The 18,488-nt window shown below is 50.0% G+C and overlaps 1 protein-coding gene and 2 non-coding genes across 6 annotated transcripts; all 3 read left to right on the top strand.

The window, feature by feature from the left end:
• The first annotated feature begins 360 nt into the window (after window positions 1-360).
• TRNAE-UUC (transfer RNA glutamic acid (anticodon UUC)) lies at window positions 361-433 on the top strand. Its single transcript has one exon. It is a non-coding gene; the product is annotated as a tRNA-Glu (tRNA).
• A 6,233-nt stretch (window positions 434-6,666) lies between these two features.
• On the top strand, window positions 6,667-13,817 carry ODC1 (ornithine decarboxylase 1). 4 transcript variants are annotated; one of them, XM_024998264.2, is made up of 12 exons: window positions 6,667-6,756; window positions 9,263-9,405; window positions 9,491-9,624; window positions 9,893-10,066; window positions 10,230-10,402; window positions 10,627-10,761; window positions 10,884-10,965; window positions 11,146-11,229; window positions 12,138-12,300; window positions 12,429-12,541; window positions 12,630-12,844; window positions 13,335-13,817. In XM_024998264.2, the coding sequence occupies exons 3-12, from the start codon at window positions 9,523-9,525 to the stop codon at window positions 13,477-13,479; spliced, it is 1,386 nt and encodes a 461-aa protein (XP_024854032.1). In that variant the 5' UTR covers window positions 6,667-6,756; window positions 9,263-9,405; window positions 9,491-9,522; the 3' UTR covers window positions 13,480-13,817.
• LOC112448922 (small nucleolar RNA SNORA42/SNORA80 family) lies at window positions 8,014-8,145 on the top strand. The gene has a single exon (XR_003037381.1). It is a non-coding gene; the product is annotated as a small nucleolar RNA SNORA42/SNORA80 family (small nucleolar RNA).
• Window positions 13,818-18,488: the final 4,671 nt, after the last annotated feature.

The raw sequence follows: 18,488 nt of genomic DNA on the forward strand, positions 1-18,488 counted from the left end.
CCAACAGGTTCAGGGCAGAAGCCACGGCAGGAGCCTGGAGGATGGCAGGAGCTGATCTTTGCCCTCCTGTCTCTCTGCTTCAGGCAGCATCCTCTTTGTTTCAGCCCCAGGTCCCCACTGGACAGCCCCCAGGTCCCCTGCAGGTGGCCCTCGATCGCCCAGCCCTGTGGGTGGTGGTGCTTCCTGCAGCTGTCAGATACCCAGTTATCTCTGGAGCTAGCTCCTGTCCCAGTTCAATTCCCTCTGCTGAACTGCCTTGCCTGCTCTGGCCTCAGTGATACAGGGCATGCTGAGGCGGGAGGATTTGTACTTGTGTCTGCTGGCCCTCCTTGCCTTCTAAGACCACGGGGTCCTGGGACTTCCCTGGTGGTCTAGGGGTTAGGACTTGGCACTTTCACTGCCTAGGGCCTGGGTTCAATTCCTGGTCAGGGAGTTAAAAATCCCACAAGTCTCCAGGTACGGCCGATAAATGAAAAAGTTGTCAGATCACTGGGTGCTGTTGTCAGTGAGGATCTGGCATGGCTGATGGGAAAATGCAGGTTGGGGCCAGAGCCAGACTGTCTGCTCAGTGAGGCAATAGCCCCTGGGGGTCGGATGATACCCCTAGAGTGACCCCCGCCCACCATACTCTTCGGTCCTCTCTTCAAGTGAGGCGGGGCCTGTGGTGGTACCCCGAGGTCCTGTTCCAGTCCTGTGTGCCCCGGGCACCTCCCTGACCCACCTCAGCCCTGAACGAGCCTCCCCAGGCCCAGAGGTCTCCCTGACCTCTTCCTAGCACCCAGATGGAGCTCACCCCTCTGCCCTTGGGCCCCATGGTGGTTGCCCTGGGTGACCACTGTCCCAGTGACCAGACGTGCAGAGCAAAAACCCTGGGATCAGTCTCCTCTTCGGACTGTCAGCGCCTTGAGGGCAGGGGCCTCCTTTGCTCATCTTCCCTGCAGCGGCAGGAGGGTCCTGGCTTAGAACAAGGGCCCGCAGGCTGTCTGAAGGGAGGCGATGAGCCTCCTCTTTAGGTGTTCCTGCAGCCCCTACTGGGGATCCCATGGCTGTCTTGTGTCCAGGGGCCCCCAGGGCTCAGACCGGAGTGACCCTGCTGGCTGCTTGGACAGCCTCGGTTCTGACTTGGCAGGAAAGTGATGCTCACCCTGCTCCTGGGAAGAGAGCGCACACCTCCCAGATGGCTTAAGTTGTGCAAGCGCCCTCTGCGTGCTGTTCCCTGCCATGGGAGGAAGAAGTCTTGTAGACTCTGGGGATTCCCACAGGTGGGGCCCCACCAGGGTGCGGCTCCGGCAAAAATGGGGCCATGGCAAACCTAGAAGAGATGCTGCGGCATGTCGGGTCAGATGCAATCACCAGGAGCTTAAGAGAAAATAAAAGAAATCAGTTTTGTTTAAGCATTGGGGAGAAGGTCAGGTTTCATTGGGCACCCATCAGTTCCCTGCTGGTCCCCAAGAAGCCAGCCCGTAGCTGGATCCAGAGGTGGGATCTTCCCTCACCTAGTACCTCACTTGCACGTAGCAGACACAATACGAATGTGTATTGAATAAACGAACAGATGACCAAAGAAAAACATTCTGAATTTTTTATCCCCTGACTTTCAGAAACTCCCATCAGTTTGTCAGTCATGCAGCAAATGCAAATCACAGATTTCTCAGGATGGCCCTAGTTTCAAGTTAACATCAGCGATAGGCTTTTGTGTCCCGGGTCCTGGGCTAGACACCTAAACAAAGAAATAAATCGTGGTCCTGACTTCAAAGGGAGCAGGAGTGGGAGACCCAAGGAGCCTGTCCAGTGTGATCTGGGCTGGGATGTCAGGCCTGCAGGGCCTGGGGCAGCAGGAGGTGGGTGAGCCTGGGGAGGTGAGCAGGGCAGAGTCAGAGGGTCCTGGGTGCCAGCCTAAGGGGTTAGGCCTTTACCCTGTGGACCAAGGGCCACCGGTGAAGGATTTCAAACAAATGCCTGGTCAGATCTGAAACCCGTCCTGCTGTGAAACCACATCTGAGGTAGGTGGAGTGTCCGAAGCTGGCCGGGCACACGCTTCCTCGGACTCTTGACTTCTGTCCGCTGAAAAGGCAGGCGAGGGGGAAGCAAAGCATCGCTACAATCAATGCGCCAGGCAAGTGAGCGCCTGCTTCAACCCCTGGACAGAGGCCACCTCTTCTTTGCAATGTACCGTGTGGGCACTGACCAGCCGCAGGCCCTGCTGGGCTCCCGGAGGCCCTGACCCACTTCCTGCCAGGTAGCCCTTGTCCCAGCACCTCCCAGGGAGCCGCACCAGGGTGGAGGCCGGGTGGGGCGGTGATGCAACAACGCTTCGTAACACAAATGTCCTGGGGTTTCCACTGGTGTCTTTGGCTTCTGACAGGTATTTTTGGGGATGCTCCATTTCTCCGATGACACCTGTGTGGTTCAGAGCAAGGAGGGCCTCCCGGGAAGCTCCCAGCTGCCCCAGGCACATCATTTGGAAATTGGCAAAGACATACACTTTCCGCCTCAGAGGGTGGATTGGACTTTTGGAAACACCTAAAACAATTCAAGGGCAGGGCTGGAGGGTTAGTGAGTGACTGAACTTCCGAGCTCTATTTTTGGTCAAACGTCCAAACGTGACTAGCTGTGTGCCGTGACTGAGTCCCACTTCCCTGAGTTAGTGGCACCCTGGCAGGACAGGTCCCAACGTCCTCCTGTGGCCGGATGTCATAAACCTCACTCCAGAGTCAACTCTTACTACACTCCTGGGAAGAAACTTGGTGTGGAATATGACAACGGACAAGTGGACCGGACACAAACCCATTTTCTGAAAAGTTCGACGTTGACTGTTCAATATTGAGGACACGGATACGTAAATTCTTGCTGACCATCATCTTTGATGTTACTTCTGTTCAGGAAAGGTGACTCCATGCATTTGTAATCATCATGTACCTTTATTAGTCCTTTCGGGTAAATAACTTAAGAGAAAACACCTTTTGTGCCAGACATGTCCTCACTTTTGGTGTCAGAAAATGTGGTCAGCAGATTTATACAGAGTTCTTTGTAAAATACGTCAGAGATTCTTAGGACATCAGTGCTTTGATCCAGTCCAGTCCAGCTAAAGAACATTTTACCGAAAGGCCTTGAGATTCAGAGAGCAGAAGTGATATTCAGGGTTTCATGATGAGCTAGGTGCTGAAGGCAGCTAAAATCATTGGAGTTGGTCCCAGAATTGAGGTGGGATGACCAAGGGCACCGATCTTACTGGCATGTCCCATGTGCATTCGGATGTTTTTGCTTACTTCTCTAAGTTACTGCCTCTGCACCAAACACAAAAACCTTATCTCCATGTAAGGGTAACTTCATAGTTTGCAAGGATCTGCTGCTTTTCTGAAAAAAAAAATAAAATTGTAAGGGAGAAGATAAAGTCTATGGAATTTATGCAGAAATACAAGAATGCCATGCATTTGAACAAGACCAGGTTTAGTCACTGTAGATTTATCTTCTCGGATCCAGATTAGTAATTGGGTTTAATGACTCAGGCCTGCTGACTCCCAGGCCTAAGGCCAAAGTCAAGAGTCTGCCTGCAGCCCCAGGGCCAGCCCTCAGGGAACCAGCACCTCCTCCTTCCCTTGCTTCTGTTTCCCCATCTGGGTCAAGATGGGTCATCTGGGCATGGCCAGGCCTCCGGGAGAGTGCAACATACATGCAGTGTGTATGTTAGAGGTGGGCTGGCAGGAGATGCCGTGTGTAGGGGTGACCCGTGCGGGAGTGGCACGTGTGAGTGGCAGAGAGACAGACCACCTGGCTTCCTGAATCGCCTCTTTGTTCTAGTGAATACTTCTAATTCTAAAATATAATCACAGGACTGAGCTGAAAGAGACCCTAGACCAGGGCCAGACCCTTGATGGCTGGAGACAGAGAGGCTCATTCAGGGTCAAGGAGATGGCCAAGGTCACAGAACAGCAAGCTGCAGGCAGGACGGGGTTGGGAGGGGGCGGGGGGGGGGTTGGCTGGCCTTCTCCCCACATGAGGCTCCCACTAGGATCCCACACTCGGAGACATCCGGTTCCCCCCGCTGGAAGGAAGCCCAATAGCAGGGGACAATGATCGCCACAAGGACTGGTTGATTGATGGGCCTGGGAGGGCGGGGCAGCACAGACAATGCTCCCTCTTGGCCTTGGCACTGGACACGGGAGACTTCCGGAGTTTGAGGGAAAAAAATCTGCGTGTCACTGGAACAAAATGTTTCTTCACAGAGCGGGGACAAATCCCAGTGTTCACCACGAAATCCAAGCTGTCCCACTTAGTTAGTGCCTGGGGCTATAATGTTCTCAGATGGGACTGTTTATTGCATTGTTAATCTCAATCCCTCCTAGGAATTAAACTTTCTGGGGTGGAGTAACTCCCCCCCAGCCCCCCGCCCCCAGCCCCCCATAGTGGTACCTGGTACTCAGTGGTTGCTCAAGGACTGTGTAAAGATGAAATTGATCAGGGCGACCAAGAGTAAAGGCAGCTGTCATGTCCCCTCACGGACGAGGACTCGCTGCTGTTTACCCTCTTCTGGTGTCTCTTGATTCTGTGGGAGCCATGCATGGCCCAGGGAAAGTTAGATTACTCACTCACTTCTGCATTCATCAAACTAGTACTCTTCACAAAGGAGGTTTTTGTAGCAGTAAAGATCCTTGGGTCATCTAGTCCACTTTTCTCCTGAGGCCCAGAGAGGGGAGGTAACTTACCCAAGATCACACAGCAAATTGAGACCGAGGTAGACAATAGTACTGAGCTCTGCCAGGCTCGTTCCCTGCACTGACTGTGTGGCGGGCCCTAGTTTCACAGCTTTTTACTCCCACCCGCAGCCCTCAGGTCAGTCACACCCGACGTTGGGACATAATGGTGTCTGTTGGACTGTCTACAAGGGAAGGAACACTTTAAATGCAAGGGGAAAAAAATGCCCCACGTGCCTCCCTGAGGTCGGCAGCGGTGGTGAGGGTGGGCAGCATCTAGGAGAGGCCAGTTCTTTACCAGAGTCTTGGCTGCACTCCTGGGGACTCCCAGTTTCCCAGTTTTTGCCATATGTATTCCTCCTGTAGACACTGGTGCTGTGTTGGGACTCACATAACCTCCCAAAGCAAGCCAATCATAGCTGCCCTCAGAGAAGTCATTGATAAGCGCCACTCAATACAGTAACAGACTTTATTATCTTAGGCTCCAAAATCACTGCAGATGGTGACTGCAGCCATGAAATTAAAAGATGCTTGCTCCTTGGAAGAAAAGCTATGACAAACCTAGACAGCATATTAAAAAGTGGAGACATAACTTTGCCAACAAAGGTCTGAATAGCCAAAGCTATGGTCTTCCCAGTAGTCATATATGGATGTTAGAGTTGGACCATAAAGAAAGCTGAGCACGGAAGAATTGATGCTTTCGAACTGTGGTGTTGGAGAAATCTCTTGAGAGTCCCTTGGACTGTAAGGAGATCAAACCAGTCCATCCTAAAGGAAATAAATCCTGAATATTCACTGGAAGGACTGAGGCTAAAGCTCCAATACTTTGGCCACCGGATTTGATAAGCCCACTGACTAGAAAAAGACCCCGATGCTGGGAAAGATTGAAGGCAGGAGGAGAAGGGGATGACAGAGGATGAGATGGCTGGATGGCATCACCGACTCAACCAACAGGAGTCTGATCAAGCTCCAGGAGGAGATGGTGACGGACAGGGACGCCTGGCGTGCTGCAGTCCCTGGGGTCGCAATGTCGGAAACGACTGAGCGACTGAACAATACGAAGGACAGTGGATCGCCCGGTGGCTTGCAGACCTGTTACCTCCCACCCCTTGCCCTAATGCCCTTAGAAGAGTCTCTCTGGCTTAACAAGCGCAACGTGCCTCTTCGCGTGCCCTCTACCTTCTAGGAAGACACCCGGACATGTCAGACGCGGTTCAATACGCTCAGCGGCTCGAGAGCTGCCCAGAGCTGTGCCTCTTAATTTGCCCGCTGACCGCTGCCCCTTCTGCCTCCTGCCCCCCTTCATCGTGCGCTGGAGCTGCTCCAGGATCACCTCCAGGTCCTCCCACCGGCATATACAGACGCCCCGCAGAAAGAAAGGGGCCCGGGTCCGCCAGGTAGGGTCCACGTGGCCCGCTCGCGCCAAGCGATTTCCGTTCTCTGCCTGAGGGCACGCGGCATTTGATGCCAGGTGGAAGGAGAGCGCTGGCTTGGCGCACACGCTGCCATCCGGCGGGCGTTCAGAGGCAGGTTTTGCAATCCTTCGGCTGGCGTGCCAGAGGAGAGCAGCCTTAGGCGGCCGGCCGGGCGCGCGGAGCCCCGGGCAGCCCGCGGCTGGTGCGCATGCGCGGGCTGGCGGCGGGCCAGGGAGGGGCGGGGTTGGCGGGGCTGGGAGGTGCTGACGTCGATCAGCCGGCGACCCCCACCCCTCCCTCTCCCCATCCCGGGTTGGCCCCGCCCCCTCCCTGGGAGGACGCCCGGACGGAACCGATCGCGGCTGGTTTGAGCTGGTGCGTCTCCATGACGACACGCGCGGCGCTATAAGTAGCGGCGCGGCGGCGCGCCGGGCTTTGTCAGTTCCCCCTGAGCCTCCGCCGCCGCCGCCCCTCTGCCAGCGCTCCGGCGCCACCTCGGGCCGGCGGTCCTCCGCGGGAGGGAGCGAGGCGGCGGGCGGCCGGGCGAGCGGCTGACGGGGGCGGCGGGGCGGCCGGCGGATCCTGCAGCGCTCGGCGGCGGCGCGTTGTTTCCATGGGGTTGGCCCGCCGCGCCCCTGTGCTCTGAGGTAAAAGGGGTCGCGTCCGGGCGGTAGGGAGGCCGGCGGGCGGGCGGGCGGGCGCGGGTGAGGGGCAGGGGGTGCCGGCCACGTGTCCCGGAGGCCGGAGCCGACCGGGCGCCTGGAGCTGCGAGGACACGTGGTCGCAGAGCCCGGCTCCTCGGCCCTCGGGGTCCCGAGTGGAGCCGGGCCCCGACCCCTCCCGGCTCAAGGGCAGCCTGGCGCTGGAACGGCCCGGGGTTCACCTTTTCTGAACCACGTCAGTGAGGGTTTTCTGAGCCGGAAGCTCTTTGAGGAGCTCGATCATTCAGCCGCTGTTTTTTTTTTAAACGCATGTGGTGGTCCGGTAGCAGGTGCAGGAGAGGCAGGAAGCGAGCCCGGCACAGGTCTCGGGGTGCCGGCCTCTCGTGCACGTGCCGTTCCGCCGTGTTGCCCTGGAATTTCCTTTTTTTTTTTTTTTTTAATTTTAGGTTTTTTTTTTTTTTTACCTTGCTGTGTGTACAGAGCGAATGGCCCAATATAGAAAGCCACTCAGATCGCTAGAGCTGAGATAACCCGTGTGTAACTGATACTGCTCGGCCGGGCTTAGAAATGTTGACGGAATCTTTGAATGACTTGATGATTTAAGAAAAGTCCTTAGATTATTAAGATCAGGAGAACGACCAAGACGTAGGAGCCAGTCCCAAGATTTTCCCCAAACGGCCTACTGTTTGAGAATCCGAAATAATGAGGCAAGATGTGGGGAGCAGAACCTCTTAGGAGTGTCTAGTAGGGAGGACAGAATGTGCTAATTTCATTCAAACATAAAATTTAATCGATTTGTAAATTTTCAGTTGCGGTTTGAATTGGTACCTGTCTAACGTTTCCCAATTACCAGAGAAGGACCACGTTTTGCTAATCCATGTCATTTTAAGTAACGTAGCCATAACAGAAAACACCCAAAGGTGTTCTAGGGTGAACTTTCTCTGTATCAAAAGTTACTGAAGTAAAGCTTTGAAAGATACAAGGAAGCAAAATACTTAATAGTGGTGTGTTTCAGAGAAACACACACTTGCTAAGTTTAAGCCTGAATGTTGTCTTTTTTTTTTTTTAAAGACCCTAAACGGCCCAGTCTATCACTGGTGACCCTATTTAAATGTTACTTATGTAAACAGAATGTGTGTGCTGGCTGTTGGTCTGTTCCCTTCTCCTCTGGGCGAATTAGGAAACTAGGAGGTTGACAAAGCCAGCAAGTCACATTAGATCAAGTCTCGCAAGTTCTCCCATGCATGGGTTTGGATTTATGGCAGGCTCGTCCCCCTGGGCCTCTCATAGTGTCCCATGCCAGAGTAAATCCGGCCCGAACCATTGCCTGGCCTCTGGCAGTAGGCTGCAGGCACTGAAGTGGGTTGCACAGTGGAAAAGATGCCCTCCCTATCAGATTAAATAGATTAAAATAATTATTTTAAGGTAACTCATTGACCTATGTCACGTTTCATGAACGCCAAGGACAGTGGCTCTGATGGTTAAATGAGCTTTATTTTTGTTTATTCATAAATCATTGTTTGCTAATTTTTGTAATTCATAGTTGAGAATGACTCCCAGGTGATTATCATTCATAGCCAAGCATGTAAGTTAGAGTGCCTGTGAGGATAGTTGGGATTCCCAGAATCCCAAGTAGTTAAGTAGGCAGCACTGGTTTTAGAATATTGATTGCCATTCAGATACAGCAGCTGTAATACATTCTGTTGATTTTTTTTAGATTGCATTTTTTAAAAAAACACATGCCTAGCATGAAAATTAGCTCATTTCTCAGGAAAATTTAGAGCACTCAGTAAATTGATAACAATGCCTGTTGTTCACTAAAAGTTCTTCTGTATAAGACTTAGCAAATGTCAGAAATAGCAAGGTGTTTATATGGCAGCTTTGCTAAATTGCTATCATGGTGTTTTAAGCTTCGAGAGAAAAACAGGTCTGAAATAAAGTAAGCTAACTGTCATGAAGCCTTTTCCCTCTCAGTGGACTAAGTGCAGGAAAGTTTCTGAAACCTGTATTCTGCATTTTAGCAGGAATGTTTGGAGTGCCTTTTTTGAGGTGGACAAAACTATATGGGCTTCCTTGGTAGCTGAGCTGGTAAAGAATCCACCTGCAATGCTGGGTTCCATCCCCGGGTCGGGAAGATTCTCTAGAGAAGGGCATGGCAACCCACTCCAGTATTCTTGCCTGGAGAATCCCATGGACAGAGGAGCCTGGCGGGCTACAGTCCATGGGGTCACAAAGAGTCAGACACGACTGAGTGACTAAGTACGGTACTATATATGGAAGCTGAGTGTGAAAAACTCTAGTGTTGAATTTGTGAGGTTCTCATTCCATTGAGATTTATAGAATCATGGTACTTAAACCTAGGAATAATAGGATTTGCAAACCCAGGGAGTGAGCTGTCTGGAGGGTGGTTTAGTAGCCCTGCTTCTTGTGTGTGTGTGTGTCTGTGTGCTGTCAATACCTGATCTTCCAATTTAATGTGTTCTGAAGGTAGACAGCAGATTGTGTGTTTATTGAACATTTCCACTGCTGCACAGAGAGCACACGCATCTTCGGTGGACTTGGAATTCCTGGGGAATTGCCTTTGTGAAAAGTTGGCATAATCCCTTTAAATTCCATCTCTTTTACGTTTTCTATGTAAGTATTTGTGATTGTTACAAGTTTATCTTAGGAGTTACTAAGTATTAAGACTTCTGAGTAGATTTGTCTGCCCTATTTGCAGTTTGTTGTGTCTCAAAAAGACGTCAAGAAACCATGAACAGCTTTAGCAATGAAGAGTTTGACTGCCATTTCTTGGATGAAGGCTTTACTGCCAAGGATATTCTGGACCAAAAAATTAATGAAGTTTCTTATTCTGTAAGTATATATGAAGTCTATGCTGGTAGTGCAGCTTTGAGAATGTTAGGCAGATGAATGGGAAACTTGAGAGGGGTCTTATGGAAATGTCTTGTTAGGGAATTGGGAGTTTAATTGGCTGTGGATCCTCCAGTAACAATAGTGATTATCATGTCCATGATTGACTAGAGTAGGGTTCATGAGAATGATGGGCAAGAGAAGGGAAGGCTGTGCCTTGGTCACATCTGTTAAATTGCTGATGGGTCTCCTGTAACCACTCTTATTGCAGGATGATAAGGATGCCTTCTATGTTGCGGACCTGGGAGACATTCTGAAGAAACATCTGAGATGGTTGAAAGCTCTTCCTCGGGTCACCCCCTTTTATGCCGTCAAATGCAATGATAGCAGAACCATAGTGAAGACACTCGCTGCCATTGGGACAGGATTTGACTGTGCCAGCAAGGTGAGCAAAAGCAGCAGAACTCAAATGATGTCTGTAATGGCCCTGGTGCTCCCAGCAGGGCAGATCAGAATTACTTTGCTTGAGCAGAGGATGCTAAAGAGAGTGGGCATGGGCCAGATTTTCTATATATTAACTACATGTGTAAATACCTCTTCTTTTTCAGACTGAAATACAATTGGTGCAGAGTCTCGGGGTGCCCCCAGAGAGGATTATCTATGCAAATCCATGTAAACAAGTGTCTCAGATTAAGTATGCTGCCAATAACGGAGTCCAGATGATGACTTTTGATAGTGAAGTTGAGCTGATGAAAGTTGCCAGGGCACATCCAAAGGCCAAGTGAGTTACTCCATTTGAGGGCGGATCAGATATGGGACGTGTATAATGTGAACAAACTCAAATTTCCAGTTGTTAGATTTCCATACTAGTAAATTATCTGTGTACTGAGTTAAACCAAATTAGACTCAGACCACAGGGTATCAGAGCCAAGGAGTCTTATTTTAACCACGGCTGTAGATGATCTTGTGTCGGTGGGAAATTTGATATACTTTTCTTGCTTCTAGGTTGGTTTTACGGATCGCCACTGATGATTCCAAAGCAGTCTGTCGCCTCAGTGTCAAATTTGGTGCCACACTCAAAACCAGCAGGCTTCTTTTGGAACGGGCGAAAGAGCTAGATATTGATGTCATTGGTGTCAGGTGAGATCTTGGTGATGGCAGAGATGGAGATGAAGTATTAGACAATGCAAGTTTTCTCCCACCATGAATAGTTATTTCCAGAAATAGTAAGAAATAGTGTATTTTTTGTGTTTTGACACCAGCTTCCACGTGGGAAGTGGCTGTACTGATCCTGAGACCTTTGTGCAGGCCATCTCTGATGCCCGCTGTGTCTTTGACATGGGCGTGAGTATCTGTGAGCCCCATGTGTGAGGAGGGGGGCAGGGATGGCATTAACAACTAGTCCCAGTTCTAGAATTTACCTTTGTAAAAGTCATCTCATATTACATATTTAACCTTAACCTGCTGCATACATTTTTCATGACTTGTTAATCTGGCTGATTGACTTAATTTTCTTGACTCTAGGCTGAGGTTGGTTTCAACATGTATCTGCTTGATATTGGTGGTGGCTTTCCTGGATCAGAGGATGTAAAGCTTAAATTTGAAGAGGTAATTTATAACAAAATTACAGTCTGTAGCTCTTAGGTTCCTTTTTGAAATGTTTCAAAACTTATATGTTACAACTAATAACCAAAAGGGACTGTTCAAACATGAAAGTAAATGTCTTGTGTGGTATTTTGAATGACTTCTGTGATATTTAAAATTGTATTACGTTAATTAATTAGTCTCTCAGTTGTGTCCAACTCTTTGTGACCCCATGGACTGTAGCCTGCAAGGCTCCTCTGTCCATGGAATTCTCCAGGCAGAAATCCTGGAGTGGGTAGCCAGTTCCTTCTCTGCGGATCATCTTGAGCCAGGGATCAAACCTGGGTCTTGTGCGTTGCAGGCAGATTCTTTACTCTCTGGGCCACCAGGGAAGCCCTGTATTATCTTACTGGTTTTCTAAAATAAAATGAGACAATATTTTCAAAAGTCTTAGGAAAATTGAGGATTGTCACTGTGGAGTTAAGAGAACCTGTTGACTTTAGTACATCGTTTGCTAGATTTTGTGCTTCCTTTACTTAGAACATTGCTTTTTAGTCATTTAAGAAGGTAAGCCATTACATGCCACTTATAAAATCCATTCTTAGGTAAAATTTATGTGAATAGGAAGAATACAGAGTTTACCTTGTTAGTATATATTTACATGTTAGATAAAAATATTTAGGCACTGGTAATAAATTTGTCCCATTGCTTAATAAAATCATACCATAATAAAGAGTAAAAAGTCTTGAGGGGAATCAAAATGAAACCACAGGATATGCAGACTGGTTTTCAGGGAGGTGTTTATCTTTTACTGTTTGAAGATAAACCTCTGCTGATGGCAGTTCTCAATGTTTTTGATGGTGTGTTTCAAAGCACTGCTTCATGTGAGTTCCCTTGATGACCAACTGCTCTTTTCTGTCTCACTCTGGTAGATCACCAGTGTAATCAACCCAGCACTGGACAAGTATTTTCCATCAGACTCTGGAGTGAGAATCATAGCTGAGCCGGGCAGATACTATGTTGCATCAGCTTTCACGCTCGCAGTTAATATTATTGCCAAAAAACTTGTATTAAAGGAACAGACAGGCTCTGATGGTAGGTATCAGGATTGAATCATTACATATATATACTGAAAGTTCGTATCTAAAATGGTTAAGTGGTAATTGAGACTATTTCTGCTTTTCTAATTATTTTCTTCTTTTTTTTTAAATTTGCTTTTCTAGATGAAGAGGAGTCAACTGATCGGACATTTATGTATTATGTGAACGATGGAGTATATGGGTCATTCAACTGCATCCTTTATGATCACGCACACGTGAAGCCTCTTCTGCAGAAGGTACCTTCCAAATGTGTTGTATACACCAGTTGAAAGATGACTGGTCAGAACAAGTGTAAGCAGGTGTGTTTCTCTGTCTCAAATGTAGAGACCCAAACCAGATGAGAAGTATTATTCATCCAGCATCTGGGGACCGACCTGTGACGGCCTGGACCGCATTGTTGAGCGCTGTAACCTGCCTGAGATGCATGTGGGTGATTGGATGCTCTTTGAGAACATGGGTGCTTACACTGTTGCTGCTGCTTCTACCTTCAATGGATTCCAGAGACCCACCATCTACTATGTGATGTCAGGGCCAACGTGGTTAGTGACAGTGTGTGTTTGGTTCTGATAAGAATTAGGTACTTTCCAGGGTTGATTATGCTTGTTCTTGTCCAGTAGAATTAAGAAATTGCTTAGAATTAAATAATAACAATTATTTTTTGTTTTTCTCCCCATATTAAGAATATATGCTTTAAAAATTTTGGAATAATTACAATGAAAGGAAAATTCCTCCAGTAATAGTGATGTATATAGTTGCAGAATTTTAAGGCAAAGTTGATTTAGAAAAGACTGGTCAGTCTATTTCTGTACCTAGAATACTTTAATTCGTGCGTGTGACTTGTGGTTTTCTTCTTACCAAAAAGATGATTCTGAAGAAATGCTTGCTGTAGCACTACATTGAATTGCTTCCTGATGACATAGTGACCAGAGATGTAAATAGGCTCATGAATAGGTTACTGTGTCACGCAGTGTGGAGCCGCTTGGTTGGCGGTGACTCAGGGTTTCTGACTGCCGCCTCTGTCTCCTGCAGGCAACTGATGCAGCAGATCCGGACCCAGGACTTCCCGCCTGGAGTGGAGGAGCCGGACGTCGGTCCCCTGCCCGTGTCCTGTGCCTGGGAGAGCGGCATGAAGCGGCACTCGGCAGCCTGCGCTTCCACGCGTATTAACGTGTAGATACCACTCTTGTAGCTGTTAACTGCGAGTTTAGCTTGATTTAAGGGTTTGGGGGGGACCATTTAACTTAATTACTGCTAGTTCTGAGATGTCTATGTGAGTAGGGTTGGCACAGGTGCACCAATGTGGAAGACTGGGAGATGGGGTCACACTTATCTGTGTTCCTATGGAAACTATTTGAATATTTGTTTTATATGGATTTTTATTCACTTTTCAAACATGCTACTAAAGGCTTCAACTGCTGAGCAAGCGTTTGTGGCTTGTGTATCAGCAGGATAGGCCAGAAGCTTAGTGTTGTGACCGGTTTTAACAAAAAGGAATAAAGGATCTTGACATAACTTGGCACTGGGAAGTTTTTACGGTGTGTTCATTTCAGGCGGCTCACCTGAGCGTGTGTTATAGGTGGGAATTTGTTTTTTTCCCTGTAGGCTGAGAAAATTGCCCCAAAAGACTGAGGAGGTGACAGGTTTTTAATGTTTTAAAAATCTGTGGAATACTTTTTTTCTGTTTTGACATTTTTATTTCAAGTCTGAGTCCTGGAGAAAGTCTGCTGTGGCGTTTCAAAGAGTAGTGAGGGCATCTAACCCCACAGCAGGGGGAGGAAAAGGACAGGCGAGACCATGGGCAGCCTCAGGTGTCAGTGGTTCCCCACCCTGGATGCTGACTGAGCTTGGCACGCCAGAGCCCCTTGTTAACTAAGTGGTCTTTGCCTGTTACAGCGGCTGCCTAGGCGGGGTACACAGGGCCCTCTGAGCCCTGCCTCCAGAGACCAGTCTCATATTTGCACCTTGACTTCACACACAGGAAAAGGTACAGTTACAAACTAGCTTGATACAGAGTTGTAGCTCTTCATCTGACCTTGGCCTTTTGTATTCTCTTACTCAACTTGGACCCCACACCTCAGAAAAAGGGTGGCAGGCTCGCATTTAAATTTAAAGACAGGAATTGTGAATCCTTGCCGTAGCTCTGGACAGGAGGGCAGGCCACGGAAGAGCCAGAGTCACTTGAGTAAGTCTCTCACTGGCCCCAGTCCCTGCAGGTGACATCGAGTATCTCGCCAGCGCTGTTGGAGGGACACCGGGAGATAGCACACAGGCACAGACGGAGGCTGCAGCGTCTTGCCTCTCGGGCTGGATTAAATACTTCTGATGCTATTAGTACCTTTACCAGGGAGTTGAGGGGAGTGACTTCTTAGTTTCTGAAAAGCCACCTTCCCCCAGACCTGAGTTCCACCTGGATACAGCACACTGCTGTGACAGCTGTTGCCTCCTGGCCACTTAGCCAGACTAGGCCTTGGCTCATCACCACTCCCGGTGTCCTTGGACCTGAGAGCACTGCTCTAGTTGGCAGACCACTGAGTGAGACCTCTCAGGAGCCACAAGAAAGTAGGTTTGGCGAGTCTGGGCAGAAGAGGCGGAAGAACTCTCAAATGAATAGTCTGCCCCACTTCCTGTGAGCAGATCCTTGTCTGGGTCCTCAATCTGCCCACTAACGTTCAAGATAGAGGAATTGATGTTTGTGGATTAGTGCCAGGAAGTACAAGCTAGGCACCAAGGTTTTGGTAAAGTAGTCTTACTTTCAGAAGTTAGGAATAACAAGTTACCTTAGTGACAAGCACTGATGATGGATTGAAAAGAGGAGAGGGTTTCCTCTCAAAAAGTAGGCTGTACTGAGGGCTTGGGAACTGCTGTTCCCTCACTTTAGGTAAAGTACAGTCTGACCAACCAGCCAGTGCCGGTGGGGACGGAAGTAGTCACAGGACGTCCCTTGAACCCACACCACAGCCTCTGATCCTGGCTCCTGAGGGTTTGGTGAAGCCACTTGGAGTCTGTATGGTGACATGGCCTGGGCTGGCCCAAACGACCTCCCCTGTCCCCTACACCTGGGTGTGAGCATGTGAGTTTGGCAAGAGGATAGAGAGCTCAGACAGCTGGGTGGGCGTCAACACTACCTCTTGGACCCTCTTAGAAGGTTCTAGGTGGCGGTGCAGACTTAGCTACCTCTGATAAAGATGGTACTGTCCGTCATTCACAGACACTTCTAGATCTTGGTTTTAAGTGGACAGCTCAGGCCTCCATAAGGTGCTGACATGGTGCTGGAGTCCCCACACAGGCCCCCACTGGGAGGCGCTCCTGGTCCAAGGTAAAGACAAGCCGGGCAGGTCTTGTATTCAAGTCACTTTAGGGTATCTCAGAACGCAGATTGCTGGGCCTGCCCCAGACGGGACAGGGACTGTGGGGCAACAGGTAACCCCCTGGGAAAGCAGAAGGTGCTGATGCTCCTTGTACCACAATAAACCAACCCCAGGTGGAAGTTTTCACTGTGATGGATTAGGCCATGAAGCTAGTAGAAGAAAACATTTGAAGCAAAAAATGTAGGGGGCAAAGGGGAAAACAACACACATAGAAGTAGCCGATTTTATTCATAATAAAAGTTCCAATAAAGGAGGAACAATGCTGTAGGAAGTGGGCAAGATGTGAACTTTTCACAGAAAACTTAAACCTTTAGAACTATGAGAATCTCTCAGCTGTCAGTGTGGCAAAGAGAATTCACTCCCGGCTGGGTAAGTGGGCAAGCTCACCCATGGCATTTGGGAAGGCAAGAATATGAATAATCTCTCGAGGGAGTCTGGCAATTTAAAAAATTATCTAGGCTTCACCAGGGGCTCTGTGGTAAAGAATCTGCCTGCCAGTGCAGGAGACACAGATTCGATCCCTGATCTGAGTAGATCTCACATGCCGCAGAGCAGCTAAGCCCATGTGGCACAACTGCTGAGCGTGTGCTTTAGAGTCAGAGCCACAGCTACTGAGCGGATGTGTGCTTTAGAGTTGGAGCTACAACTGAGCCCACGTGCCCTCAAGCCTGTGTCACACGAGAAGTCACTGCAATGAGAAGCCCATCGCACCGCAGCTAGAGAAAAAGCCCGTGCAGCAACGAAGGCCGAGTACAGCCCCAAACAAATGCACAATTAAAAAAAAAAAACCCACATTTTCTTTGCCCCAACAATGCTAACCTGTAAGAAATCTCGGACACGGCCACTTACTAGGCTTTTCATTGTGACAGTGTCTGTACAGCATGTGTGAGAAGCACCTGTGTGTTCACCAGGAGGGAACCACTGAGATGATCACTGGGACACAGCCGCTGCGAGATGCAGGGCCCTGCCGGAGCTGGTGGGACTGTGGGCATGTGGTGAGCTACTGTCTGTGCAAAGAGCAAACCAAACCTTGTGCACACGCATAGCTACCTGCATATACAGAAACTTCTGGAAGAACTGACACAGAGACGTAGCAGGAAAATGGAGGGCCTGAGGAGGCAAGTGGAGACTGACTTCATACTCACCTTTACAGTCTATTGCTGACTTTAAAGGAATTATATAAAATGTGCCTCCCAGGTGAGGAAGCAGAGAAAAAATCCTCAGTTATGTGGCTCCTGTGCCCATGAGCTGCTGAACAAGGGCCGGCGAGCTTGGTCGGGGTCTTGGATGGGCTTGACCAAGGCCTCCTTGGCAACTTTGCAGGGTGAGGGGGCTCTGACTTGTGCCCATCCAGCTCCGGGGGCTAATGGAGACATCAGAGCCCCTGGGGTCAAGGACTTAACCTCTACCTCTCCCTCGCCCCTACCCCTGCCAGGGTGGGGCTCTCTGCCCCATCTGGGGTCACCCACCTGGGGCCAAGGTCAGACCTGAGTCTGCAGCTGGACCAGCCTGCACTGAGAGCCAAGCCGGAAGCCTGCGCACAGACCGCTGTTCAGGCCTTCGACAGCCCTCTCTAGCCTCCCAGCTGACCATCCTTGGTGCTGCACAGGCTCCACTCAGCCTGTCCTCTGTAACCCTGTGCTCCTCGTACCCCTCACAGTGACCCCGAAGATAGTGACCTTGCATGTCTATGCAGACTCCATCCCTCTCTGTCAGGTTTTCTTAGGTTACTCTACTTGCTGGCTGGTCACCCTGTTATTTTATGTGACAACCCTATCAACAGGGATTCCAAGTCCTGGGCACCAGGAGCCCAGCTGCAGCTTCTGTTTGCTGTGTGTCTCATGGAAAATCAGGTCACCCCTGGGCCTCAAGCTCCTCACCTGTCAAATGGGGCAGAGAGAGAAAGCTCAGATACGAATCTGGCCCCGGAGGTTCCTAAACCAGGCTGGGGGATTTGCACACTCAAGCCTAGATGGCCCTCCCAGCCACGGCCACCAGAGGGCAGCAGTGCCTCGTGCTTGAGACTCCTCTGTGGTGGTGTGCACTGCCACCAAGCTGTCAGGTCCTGCTTCCTTGATGGCTCAGTGGTAAAGACTGCCTGCCAATGCAGGAGACGTAAGAGACGCACGTTCGATCCCTGGGTCTGTAAGAGATGCACGTTTGATCCCTCGGTCGGGAAGATCCCCTGGAGGAGGGCATGGCAACCCACTCCAGTATTCTTGCCTGGAGAATCCCATGGACAGAGGAGCCTGGTGGGCTACAGTCCATGGGGTTGCAGTGTCCGACATTACCGAGTGACTAACACTAACATTTAGCCACTCAACAGATGCTGCTGGTAAAGGCCTGACTATGATAGGAGGGCTGTGGGCACTGGAACGTGGCCCAGCTCAGAGGGAGATCCAGGGCCAGCCACACCGGGTATCTAGGCTCTGAGGCTCCAGACAGCTTGTCCTGGACCAGGCTGCTCCCCCAGAATCTTCCTGAGCACAAGTGAAGCCCCAACAGGTGAGCCCAGCCCTCATTCCTGCCTCATACCCAGGGAACAGCTGGTGGTCTCCCACAGCCTGTGTTCTCACCCTCTGCTTGTACCAGGTGGGTGATGCCCCCACCCTGGGTTCCTAAGGTGCCCACACCATGCTTGGTGACATGGAGGGCCACCCCTCCCACCTTGGCTGTGAAGACAAGCCGTCCTCTCCCCCTACTGAAGCATGGTGGCATGAGAAGCCGAGGGGCACTGCCCTTATCTCCCCTCACCCACTGACCAGCCCTCGATGCCCAGGCCTAGGTCCTGCTTGTCTCCACACATTGGGACCTG

Source organism: Bos taurus, chromosome 11, assembly GCF_002263795.3.
Source record: "Bos taurus isolate L1 Dominette 01449 registration number 42190680 breed Hereford chromosome 11, ARS-UCD2.0, whole genome shotgun sequence".
NCBI classification, from domain to species: Eukaryota; Metazoa; Chordata; class Mammalia; order Artiodactyla; family Bovidae; genus Bos; species Bos taurus.